The following is a 13074-nucleotide window of genomic DNA, read 5'->3' on the forward strand; positions in this document are numbered from 1 at the left end:
TAAAACCTTTAAAAAGAGAGAGAGAGAGAGCATTCCATCCTAAAACAGCAGAATACACATTCTTTTCAAGTGCACATAGACATTATCCAGAATAGATCACATATTAGGCCACAAAACAGTCCTCGACAAGTTAAAAAAAGATGGAACTCATACCAGGCATCTTCTCTGACCACAGAACTATAAAACTAGAAATCAACCACAAGAAAACATCTGGAAAGAGCACAAATACATGGAGGTTAAATAACATGTTACTAACCAATGAATGGGTCAACCAGGAAATCAAAAAGTACATGGAAACAAACAAAAATGAAAACACAATGGTCCAAAACCTTTGGGATGCAGCAAAAGGTGTTCTAAGAGGGAAGATTATAGCAATAGAGGCCTACCTCAAGAAAAAAGAAAAATCTCAACCTAACCTCACACCTAAAGAAGCTAGAAAAATAACAACAAACAAAATCAAAAGCCAGCAGAAGGAAGGGAATAATAAAGATTAGAGCAGAAATAAATAAAATATAAACTAAAAATAACCAATATCATATCACAGAAACCAAGAGCTGGTTCTTTGAAAAGAGCAACAATATTGATGAGGCAAGCTCTATCACCGTGCCCTGCACAGAAGGTGCTCATTACATTTTAGTCTCCGTATCTTTTGCCATCTGCTCTATAGTTTTGTCAGTTAGCAAACATCATGGTTTGCCACAAGAGGGCAATACTATATGGAAACAGAAACCTATGCCAAAAAAAAAAAAAAAAAAAAGTAAAGAAAAGAAAAGACCAAATAAACAAAGACCCCCCCAAAATATCCCACAACAAAACGAAAACCAAAATCAAACTTTCCAAAATTACATTACTTTCTTCCTCCTTACCTTTCTATCCTTCTTTTCTACCCCATGAATATAATTTGTCGATTAGGGTTTCATGTGTAGAATTCTGTTCTTTTCCTCCATTGTGTTCTTTTTTTTTTAAATCATTTTTATGTATTTACTAATGAGAGATACAGAGAGAGAGGCAGAGGGAGAAGCAGGCTCCATGAGCCTGATGTGGGACTTGATCCCTGGTCTCCAGGATCAGCCCCTGGGCTAAAGGCAGGTGCTAAACCACTAAGCCACCAGGGCTGCCCCATTGTGCTCTTTAATAATCAATCAGTAGGGAACTTAAAAATCATACAGTCACAAGGAACAAATTCTACTCTTTGCAATTGTTCCTGCTCCCTTAGTTGGTGAATTGACTTGCTGCTTCCATGATCCCTTTATTAAGTTAAACTCTACACTCCTGGGTGTTAGTGCTATACTTCTTTCCTCCAGACAGCACACTTGGTCACATAAAGTTTACCTCAAACTCAGCATGGAAAACTAAGCTTATCCACATTTATTCTAAAAAGATAATGCTTCTGTATTATATAAGCTCAAATCCTATTAATTATACTAGTTTGCTGCCTCATCCATGCAATCATAATATGTGTTTCCTTTCTTTATTTAGTCTGCTTATTGCCTATCTCTTCCTTATTCTCATGTCTACCTACATGGTCCAAATCTCCTCTTCTCATCTGTCAGCCATTTACCTTTTAGTCTTCCAACCATTTCTCATTAGTCCATTTATTGAATAATAAGTGCTTGGAATCAATACGCTTACACAAAGTGGTCTATGTCCTGTGCTCTTCCAAAGAAAGACTCCCATTTCTTTCCCTGGGACTAAATGTTTCTTTTCAATCCAGTTTACATTTAACACTTGTCTGTTTCATGACAAAAGTGGAAAGGACGACAGGAGCATTATATTTGAGAGGAATTCTGCAATTTATGAAACCATTTTTTAGTTGCAAAATGACAATGTTTGCAGGTCACATAGGCTTCTGTCATTAACAATATGTACACTTGCCCATCAGATAATGCAAGGTCATACACCAACAAATCTGACAAGAAACAGTAATGTTGGGAGCATTGTGGGGCCAAAGACAAAAATAAAACTTCTAATTAGGAACACCTGGGTGGCTCAGTGGTTAAGCATCAGCCTTTGGCTTAAGACGTGATCCTGGAGTCCCAGGATCGAGTCCCACATCGGGCTCCCTGCATGGAACCTGTTTCTCCCTCTGTCTGTGTCTCTGCCTTCTCTCTCTGTGTGTATCTCTCATGAATAAATAAATAAATAAAATCTTAAAAAAAAAACCTTCTAATCATTACAATAAACAATATCTGCTAGGGTGCTATGGATGGGCTCAATCTGAACTTTCTTCTGCCAGCAGATTATCTAAGAAACTCTTGACTCAAAAATTTATCTAGTGTAAAATAGTTTTGAAAACAAATCTGATTCTTCAGTCTTCTTTGTTTCTTTTACTAACAACTGGAACAGCTAAATGAAATATTCCAGGCACAAAAGACAAATATTTCATGATTCCACTTACATGAGGTACCTGGAGTAGTCAAATTTGTAGAGACAGAAAGTAGAATGGTGGCTACCTAGGCTTGGGTGGTGGTGGTGGTAAATTGTTCTTTAACAGGTGTACAGCTTTAGTGGGGGAACATGAAAAAGTTCTGGAGATGGATGGTGGTGGTGGTGATGATAGTACAACATTGTGAATGCACTTAAATGCCATTGAATTGTATGCTTAAAAGTGGTTAAAGTGGTAAATTTTATATTATATATATATTTTTTACACAACAGATATACCCTAAAACAAATTTGAACTATGTGTTTTGTTCATTTGGATTCAATATTATTTTTCTAGATATGGTGTGAAATTCAACTAGAATTGTATAAACCCAATTTCATAGAAGATGCTTTGGGAAAAGATAACACATAGGTAGAAATGGAGGCAGTGACAGTGTCCCTACTCACTGTAGGAAAGGCCAAAGAGGAAGGTTAGTCTTTTCAGGTACATTCACCTTCAATTTAGTAACATTTTACCAGGCCTGAACTTGGCTTCAAAATATCTGAGTCTCAGAAAGGCCTATGTCTATAAAACAAATAAAAAAATATTGCATTTCCCCTCTTATCCCTGGGGATACGTTCTATGACCCCCAGTGAATTCCTAAAACTGTGACAGTACCAAGCCCTATACACACCGCGTTTTTTTTTCCTATACCTACATACCTATGATAAATGTTAATTTATAAGTTAAATACAGTAAGAGATTAACAAAAACAATGATAAAACAGAAAAACTGTTATACTATAATAAAAGTTCTGTGAACTGGTCTCTGTCTCTCTCCCATTTTTTTTTTTTTAATTTATTTATTTGAGAGAGTGAGAGAGAAAGAGAGCACAAGCAGGAGGAATGGCAGGCAGAGGGATAAGCAGACTCCTCAGAGCAGGGAGCCTGACTTGAGGCTCCATCCCAGAACCCAGGGGTCATGAACTGAGCCAAAGGCAGAAACTTAACAGACTAAGCCACCCAGGCATCCTGTCCCCCAATTTCATATTGTGCTATATTCACCCTTCTTCTTCTTGTCATGATGTGAAATGATAGAATGCCTACCTGATGAAATGAGGGGAGGTGAATGATGTAGGCATCATGACATAGCATTAGGTTATGATATGTCAGAAGAAGGATCATCTGCTTCTGTACTGCGGTCGACCACGAGTAACTGAAAGCATGGAAAGTTAAAGTACAAATAAGAGGGGACTACTGTAATAATAACCCAACAATAACACTTATTGAATACATATTAAACACTGGGCTTAAGTGAGAGACAGGATTGAGGTCAATAAAAAAGTTTTAGGCAGGTTTACAAATATATTAGCTTACTATCCCCAACTCACTATTTTGTTCTTTAAGACAAAGCCCCACACATCCCATTTATTTCAGAATTAGAAGACAAACGGAGACACACCTCTGTGCCGGTAACCATGCCAAAGAGTGTGTCAGCCAACAGCACTTATGAAACTCACCATGCCGCTGACAGGCCTGCGTATTATGAAGTGGAAATTTTTGGAGAGGGTACATTTCAACCTTATACAATTTTCTATGAAGAAAAGCTTGCAGGTTTAGATGCTCTTTTATTTAGAGAGCCTATTCTCTTAGAAAGACTCTGGTTTGATTATAATGGTGGGGAAAATAATACATAATAACAACAGTTCAAAACTGACAGTAAATTCACCTCAAAGCAAAACCATTTCTTTGCTTGGTTCATGTGGCATAAGAGAAAGCCTGACTGGCAGGTATAATTAAAGTATGAATCACAGAGATAAGTCATGAGTAACTCTGAGAGCACCTATAGGAAAAAAAGTCCATTATAACAAACTTTAGAGACTAAAGGAAAAATCCTAAATCCATGTAAATGCAATTATGGGCCTGACTAGAAACACTGATAATGGCATTGGTGCATTATTGGTCCAGCATCTGTATGAAGCTCTGTAACGTAGCATATTCTGCTCATTCTTGATGTTTTCTATTCTGAGAATTGTTGGAGGTCAGGTATTATGCTTTGCTTTGTTTATCTTTCCATATAAATTACTTTTCTATGCAGATCCTAATAATGTAGACAGTAGGCATAAAACATGCAATTACACACTTGAATGGGTAAATGATAACCCATATTTTAGAGCCTAGAATAAATCTGTCCCGACATAAGGGATTTTTTAAAAAATGAAAATGGACATCTAACATATTAAATGCTACTTATTAAAGACTACTGATACATTTTTAAAGAATTAATCACAGGATTTTCATTTAATGAAAAACGGGAAAAGATTGTTTTCCTTTATCCTATTTCATATCTGAGCAGTTCACATTGGATTTAGTTGCTTGGAACAGCAATATGGCAAATGCCGAATGGAAACTGTTTGGCCTGACTTGTTTTTTGTCTTTCGGTCTGTGTGATGAATAGATATGAAATCACCTCAGGTGAAAAACAGCCCCACTGCCACTTGGGTCACTCCCTTGACTGACAAACAGCGTTACTGCCCCCCATCTCACCCCACCTATCCAAATGAGGAGTATGTCACTGACAGGTTAAACACAGAGTTAAAAATGACTCTAATGATGATTGGAGATTCTGCCAATTTGTAGAGGTATAATGATACAAATATGGATGGAAGGTTTTTAAGTCCAATTTCCTTGGCTCAGAAGAATTTAAATCAAAGCCATCAAACATACCGTGTACATCATCTTAATTTAAGGTTTATGTTGTATTTTTAATATTCATGTGTAGTTCTTTAAAAAATCTTTTTTAAATTGAAAGTCTTGACAGTCTCTGAAACTTAATTGGGAAAAATGTAAAGCACATTAATGGAATTTTTTCCCATGATCTGTAGAAGACTTTTTTTTTTAAACAGATGGTTCAAATGGACAAAGTAATGAAAACACAGAAATTAAAAGCAGATCCTTAAGAAAAATAACTGAGTTCTCAGAAATACTATATTTTAGGATATGTGCTGCTGAAGTGAGCACTCAGAAATACTATAGATGGTGGCAGGAACAGATGTAGGGCAGCACTTTCTTTTGCTGTCAAGGTTTGGAAAGAACAGAAATTTATTAGGTGACCCTCTATCAGAGGAGGGGTAAGTGACCCTCGGTAGGAATTAACTATTCATTTGGAACTCTAGCCAACTTCAACAGTTTGGAAATCCTTATGCTTGTTGGATAATTCTATCCAGGTGCCAGTCAAATGTACAGTCTTCGATCTAGGTATTCTTCTGAGTGGGAACACCCAAGTCCCAGGTGTGTATTTAGGGGGATGGGGATGACTTGAAATTTTCCCACTATCCCTGCAATTTGGAAAAACAACAAACATCCCAAGGCCTGTGAAAGCTTTTCTTTTTAAAAAGATTTTATTTATTTACTCATGAGAGACAGAGACAGAGAGAGAGAGAGAGAGAGAGAGAGAGAGAGGCAGAGGGAGAAGCTCCCCCCGGGGATGCGGGGCTCAATCCCAGGGACTCCAGGATCGCGCCCTGGGCCAAAGGCCGGCGCTTAACCGCTGGGCCCCCCAGGAGTCCCGAAGCTCTTACTTTTCGGTATAGAAAGTGTGACTTTGTTGGATGAAGGAAGCGAGCGGTGGGAACGAGGCAGGAAAACTTTTCGATCTGGAACTTCTATGCATTCAGTGGAAACGTGAAATAAAATCTGAACTAACGCTAGAAAGTGGCATCTTCTCTCCCTACGCTTTGAAATGACGACTCGAGCTTTGAGCGAAGTTCACGCAGGTTTCTGCTCCGGACGGCCGCGGGGCGAGGGGGCGAGGGGGCGGGCACGGGGGTGCGCTGGGAGTTGGAGACCCGGTGGGGCGGGGGGGCCCGTGGGCCGAGGGCTGGTCGGAGCCGGGCGTGCGGAGGGGACGGCGCTGCCGCCTCGGGTGCAGCGGGAGCCGGCGCAGGCGGGCGGGTGCCTCGGGGAAGGGCTCGGGGGCGGGGCGGGGCGCAGGCGGCAGCTGCGGTGCCTGCAGCAGGGTCCCGGGGAGCCCGCGCGGGGCGCAGGGGGAGGAGGGCGAGGGGGGGAGAGGGCGGGGCGCAGGCGGCGGGGGCGCAGGGGAGGCGGGGGCCTGGGGCGAGGGGCGGGGCGGGGCGGGGCGCAGGGGAGGGCCCCGGGCCAGCCGGGTCGGCCGCGCCAGCTCCCGGAGAAGAGCCCGCCCAGGGGGAGGGCTTCCCCGGCCCGGCCCGGCCCGGCCGAGCGGCTCGGCGCGCCGACTACCGTCCCGGGGCGGAGGCGGAGGCGGAGGCGGAGGCGGAGGCGGAGGTGCCGGAAGCGTCGGCGCGGGACTGCGCTGTGCCTCGGCCGCGCCGGACCCGGAGCCCCGCCGCCTCGGGAGCGGCGACCATGCGCCCTGCGGCCCGCGGCCCCAGCGGCCCGAGCGGACCCGCGCCCCGGCCCCCCGCCGCGGGAGCGCGGGACTGACTGAGCGCCGCCCCGGCCCCCCGGCCCCCGCCGCCCTCCGCCGCCCTCCGCCGCCCTCCGCCGCCCCGGCCCCCGCCGCGCCCCCGGCCCCCGCCGCGCCCCAGGTCCCCGCCGGCCGCCGCTCGCGCCGGGGCCATGGGGCTGCCGACTCTGGAGTTCAGCGACTCCTACCTGGACAGCCCGGACTTCAGGGAGCGCCTGCAGTGTCACGAGATCGAGCTGGAGCGGACCAACAAGTTCATCAAAGAGCTCATTAAGGACGGCTCCCTGCTCATCGGGGCGCTGAGGAGTGAGTGCCGCGGGGGTGTCCGGGGGCGCGCGGGGAGGGCGCGGGGGGATGCTGCGGGGGACCCGGGCGGGGATGCTGCGGGGGGGCCCGGGCGGGGATGCTGCGGGGGGGCCCGGGGCGGGGATGCTGCGGGGGGCCGGGGCGGGGATGCTGCGGGGGGCCGGGGCGGGGATGCTGCGGGGGGCCGGGGCGGGGATGCTGCGGGGGGCCGGGGCGGGGATGCTGCGGGTGCGGGGGGAGACTCGGGCCTCTTTTGTTTGAGCGGGTCGGGGACGGCGGCGGAAGAGCTCCCCTGCTGGCGGCGGGCGCGGCGCGTGTCCCGCCCCCGCCCCGCCCCCGCCCCGCCCCCGCCCCGCCCCCGCCCCGCCCCGGCCCCGGGAGTGCCCGCCGAGGAGGGGAAGCCGCGGCCGGACGCGGCGGAGCACCGTGACCCTGGCGCTCCCTGAAAATGTGGGAGACTCTCGGTGCTTTTTGGTTGGTTTGTGTGTGATTTTATTGTGCTCGCTTGGAACACTTTTTTAAAGAGGTCCGTAAGGAGGGAGTCAAGAGTGTGGCTTAAGGATAAAATAAAGCTGGTTTCTTTAGTGATACTCAAAGAAAACGATTAGGATCTCGTGTGTTTCGGCGGATCGTTACATTGGCTGTTTAAAAAATGTATATTTGCAGTTTTGCCGTTTGCTAAGAGGATCGAAGACAGCACGGCACCGGGGGATTTGACCTCTTCACCAGCTTTTTTGTGCGCCTTGATTTTTGGTGTGCTCTGTAGATCTGATGTTGATCGAGTCCCTGGGTCAGAGGGTTCATGGCTAAAGGCCAACTGGGATGTCTGATGGTTAAGTAAAGGCCGCCCTTAGGGATGTTTCCCACTTCCTTTCCGGAGTCGATTTTCTTTACTCCCCCCTGAATCTGCTGGATCCTCACTCTCAATTACTAAGACCTAGGGAGAGGCTCAGTGATAAAAGAAACTCGAGTTTCTCTTTAAAAAAAAAGGAGTGACCTAACTGATGAGGCTGAACTTGTTACCTTTCCCATGACCTATTTATTTGCAGCCTAATGGAGGCTTCTGCAGGTTTCAGCTACTGAAATGAAGCCCTAGACTCTGGCCTCTGATGGCTGCGTGATGCAGGTGTTTTCATTAGTTGGAGAGCCTTTGAGCATCTAGAAATCCCCAGGGCAAGTGTAGGACAGCCGCATCGAGTGCATCAGTTGGAAGGTCAGTAACAGCACGCTGGGGGTGTACGTGCTGGAGACTGAGACATTATCATCCGACCTGTATTTTGAAGTGTGTATTAATGGTAAGGATGGAGCTTATCAAAATGTCTTGAAATGAAGTGTGCTGTGCTCCCAAATCCTTCTTTAACCATCTCCAATGCTAAGACATTTAATTCTTACTTTCGTTACTTAACCAGGATGAAGAAAATGTTTTACATTCACTTAATTTCTGAATTGGAGGTTAGTACTTTACTGGTTCTTAAAAATTCATTTATTTATTCATGAGAGACACAGAGAGAGAGAGAGAGAGAGAGAGAGGCAGAGACACAGGCAGAGGGAGAAGCAGGCTCCATGCAGGGAGCCTGACGTGGGACTCGATCGATCCCGGGTCTTCAGGACCACGACCTGGGCCGAAGGCAGGCGCTAAACCGCTGAACCACCCAGGCTGCCCCTACTTTACGGACTTGTGAAAAAAATAATTTATATACAGTTCTTTCCATTCTGTGTGTACACAAATGTGAACTCTCCTTCTTTCCGGTTTGTAAATCCTGGTTGAGGTGTCAGGACTGGGCTCTTTGGATTTTAGCCTCTTCCAAAAGCGTTTCCCCATCTCTGAGGGCTGAATGCCAAGCTGTGTCTTGTGGAGCTGCCAGGTGGTCTACAAGTGACATTTTCTCCTCACTCTGCTGGGGAGATCAATTCTAGCGTTTCAGAAGTTGAAAACACTTCCGTAAGCTGTGTTAAATCTCTAAAATACATCTGATTTAACTAGTGAGATTATGTACTTTGTTATGATTTTTGAATCTAGCCTTGCAAAAATCAAGTGATTCCCATCCTGATAAGTTTGTTTTTCTGTATATAAAATGAAGAAATCTTGAGAGTGTAAGTTCCTTGAACATCCAGGGCTTGTCTCAATAATTTAGTCTTATGCTCTTAAATATACAACCTGATGTCTTTCTAGGATTCTTAGGTTTGTGATGAGAGAGCATTATTTTAACTGATGATTGATTATTATCTACCTCATTATGGAAGGAAAACGTATTATTCTTTGTTGAAAGAATTCCAGCATCAGCTGCCAAATAAAGATTTGGAGCAGAGGAACTCTTGAAGTCACATGATGGCACTGGTGTTTTCCCACCCAAGCCACCTTCTTTCCCTTGGGGAGGATGCAGTGAGGCTAGGCTGCAAATGGTTAGGTGCCGGCTCTCTGACGTTGCTTAGCTAGGGTAAGAGTGTGCCTAAAGGACTCTGAAGCCTGCTCTGAGTTCTATCCCAGATCCACCAGGAAGCCTCTGTTTCCCCAGTTCTGTCCCTTGTTACTCTTTTCTGCCTAACGAAGCATTCACCTTCCCTAACTTTAAGCTATGCCTTTCCATTCTCTGTACTTACTGTTTCAGTAAGTGTATTCATTATTCAGTTTAGTTTTATTTTTAGCACTTTGCTGTTATTTTCATTAATAATGAATGGTTTCTTAATATAGCCTTCCTAAGCTGACAGTCATCATGCATTTCTAAGCATCTTGTATTATTTCCATCCTAGTTCATAGCTTTTCTGGTGAGAATTTTGGCATGCATTCTTGGCTAATACATGCATAACTGTTTCAATAGGGTCACATATAATCTTTGATTTTTGCTTCAGGATGTAGGTATTGTGAAAATTAATAAAGGGAAACCACACTGATGGAGGGCTAGGCATTTTAGGAGAGGCTGGTGGTACCACTCAATGTCAATTACAGGAAGTATTGTCAGTCGTAGACCTCTCAGAAGAATCTCAACAGGAGACAGTCATCAAATACAGACCCCAAAGGGAAAGACGTGCATTGCATTTCCTACAAGAAATCAGTTACCCCTGCAACTCATCTAAGGAGAAACCATCATCATTCTGAACTCTTTGCTTTTCTCTAGTGGACTTCTTCAAAACAACCCCTCTCAACTTCCTCTTCCTTCTCCATAAAATAACATTGCTCTTTATTTTTTGCACTTACCTATGGTTTTGTGGTAGCTTGCTTGTCCAAGATTGCAATTCCCTGTTATTCCTGAATAAACCCATTTTTTGCTGGTAAAATAACTGGCAGTTCTATTCTTAAAGTTAATAGTTTCTTCTTAGTAGAGTATTTGGAAGGGTCCTTATAAAGGAAAACCTTGACTAGATGATTTCAATTTTATTTTTTTTTTATTTATTTATTTTTATTTTTATTTATTTATTTATTTATTTTTATTTTTATTTATTTATTTTTTTTTGATGATTTCAATTTTAAATGACATATATAAGATACGTAACATTTTTTAAATGAAGTATTGCACATCCAGTCTGAGAAAACGGATGACAGTTCATTAAGTGGATTGACATAGACCTGAATTTAAATCTGGTGCTGTCAAATGCTGTGTGATAATTGGAAAATATCTTAATCTCTCTGGGTCCTATCTTTTCTATAAAATGAGAGAAGATCTATAAAAATCTTACCACTAGGATTATTTTTTCGTCTTGTTATGTGCTGTATAGACATTTGGTGAGTGGTATTTGAGAATATTTGATAACTGGAGAATTGGGTTTTAGTTCATGCTATGACTCAAAATCTTCCCCCTTTTTCATCAAATGTTATTCTTTGAAGTTTATTACTTTAGCAGGTGCCCTTAAAACTTGAGTTGTGAAGTCATATGCTGTTTTTGCTTATTGATTTTCTTTTCTTACAGATCATATTCAAAGAAACACCTCAAAATGGCTTTCTCATATAATTCTCCCTTTACTTTCTCTTTTCTTTATAATTTTGAATATTTAAATAAAGCTTTGTTCTCCCAAGGATTAGACTTCCCTGGGTGGCTCCGTGGGTGGCTCATTCCATTAAGCATCTGTTGTCTGCCTTTGCTGGGGGCCTGGGATAGAGCCCCGCTTGGGGCTCCCTGCTCATGCTTCTCCCTCTCCCTCCGCTTGTCTTCCTGCTATCTTTCTCAAATAAATAAATAAAATCTTAAAAAAAAGGAATAGACTTCCCTCCTCCCAAGAAACAGAAAAGAGAAAAAAGGAATAGAAATAAATTACAATTATTTAATTGAATTATGAGGTAGGGAGAGCATATCAACATTTTTTTCTTCTACCGTGCCTGTGGCATCTTGGGGTCTTTCTTTCTTTCTTTTGGTTTTTAATTTTGATTCAAGTATAGTTAATGTACGGTGTTAACTTCAGGTGTACAGTGTAGCGATTCAGTAATTCTGTACGTGACTCAGTGCTCATCATGATAAGTGCAGTCCTTAATCCTCATCACCATTTCACCCATTCTTCCCACTCATCTTTCCCCTGGTAACCATCATTTTGTTCTCTACAGAGTCTGTTTCCTGGTTTGTCTCTTGTTCTGTCTCTTTTTCTTGGGTTGGGAGGGAGGTGTGGATATGGAATATTATTTAGCCATAAAAAAAGAAAGAAAAAGAATGAAGTCTTGCCATTTGCAAGAACATGGATGGAGCTACAGCATATTATGCTAAGTGAAATAGATCAGTCAGAGAAAGACAAATATATAATTTCACTTATGTGGAATTTAAGAAACAAAACAAATAATTTAAGAAACAAAACAAACTTCTTCTTACTAGTGCTTTCTCTCATTGCCTTAAGGTGGAATTGGCCCACTATCTTTGCATTTAGGATAATGTTTCTCAAACTTGTATGTCTAGACTTCTTCTAGAGGGGAAAAAAGTGGACTCTAATATAGATTGAATTATTTATTGTAGTAGTTAAATGTATATAAGTATGAACTACTTCTTGTGCCTGTTCATACAATCTTAAAAACAAATCAATTTATGAATTAAATACAAATAATACTGTAAAACCAATAAAAAACTTGTCAACTATATTTAGTTAATCTAATGGATGATGATGATTTTACTGAAAGGAAATTTCCTCTCATATAAAGACTGTTGAATCATATCTTGTGTGTTGATGATTCATTTTCTCTTTGCTTTTCCCAATTGAAACAGCAGTTCTTCAAAACTGCCTGCCCAGAAGATGGCCTTCCCTTTATCACAGGCTATTTATTTATTTATTGGTCATATTGCCTCTGGACTAGTGACCCATGACACAAATAAGAAGGGTACCTATTTGAGTGGTAGAGGTTGGTTGTTCCAGATAGTTAAGAATTTAAGACATTCAGCAAGAGGGAAGCACACTGTTTCTTGTGTCTGCTACCCTCAGCGTTCCCAGACATCAGTTCGAAGTACACTGCCATGGTAAACTTGTGATTTGGTGATTAAGTAGTTGTTTATATAGAGCCAGAGAAACCCTGAAATGCAAAGGCTACATTGAGATATTGTAAACAGGATGAGGGATCCCTGCCTTCCGTTTGCTGTGTTTCTTTTTTTTTTTTTAATTTATTTATTTATGATAGTCACAGAGAGAGAGAGAGAGAGAGAGAGAGAGAGAGAGGCAGGGACACAGGCAGAGGGAGAAGCAGGGTCCATGCACCGGGAGCCCGACGTGGGATTCGATCCTGGGTCTCCAGGATCGCGCCCTGGGCCAAAGGCAGGCGCCAAACCCCTGCGCCACCCAGGGATCCCTGCTGTGTTTCTTAAATGCACTTTAGCCTGGTTTCACTTGTTTTTCCACTTTAAGCCAGTCTGTATTTCGTGTGTATGTTCTAGGCCCATTTTACTGCTGAAGTTTTTGGTGATGCAGGAAGGAATTAAATAAAAGGAAAAAGACAAGTTTAAGAAGTTTGACATTTTCTGTAGTTACTGTGCTATTTATTTGGCCATTCT

The 13074-nt window shown here is 43.1% G+C and overlaps 1 protein-coding gene across 8 annotated transcripts in view; it reads left to right on the top strand.

The window, feature by feature from the left end:
* The first annotated feature begins 6902 nt into the window (after positions 1-6902).
* Positions 6903-13074, top strand: part of ARHGAP42 (Rho GTPase activating protein 42) — a 287300-nt gene continuing 281128 nt past the window's right edge. For 7 of the 8 annotated variants that reach the window (XM_077867592.1, XM_077867593.1, XM_077867594.1 and 4 more), the window contains exon 1: positions 6903-7117. In XM_077867592.1, coding sequence (XP_077723718.1) covers positions 6964-7117 — 154 coding nt within the window. In that variant the 5' untranslated portion in view covers positions 6903-6963. Of the gene's footprint in view, positions 7118-7873; positions 7908-13074 lie in introns of those variants that run through there. The other variant, XM_077867598.1, reaches the window with a different exon arrangement.

This window comes from Canis aureus, chromosome 23 (genome assembly GCF_053574225.1).
Source record: "Canis aureus isolate CA01 chromosome 23, VMU_Caureus_v.1.0, whole genome shotgun sequence".
NCBI lineage: Eukaryota > Metazoa > Chordata > Mammalia > Carnivora > Canidae > Canis > Canis aureus.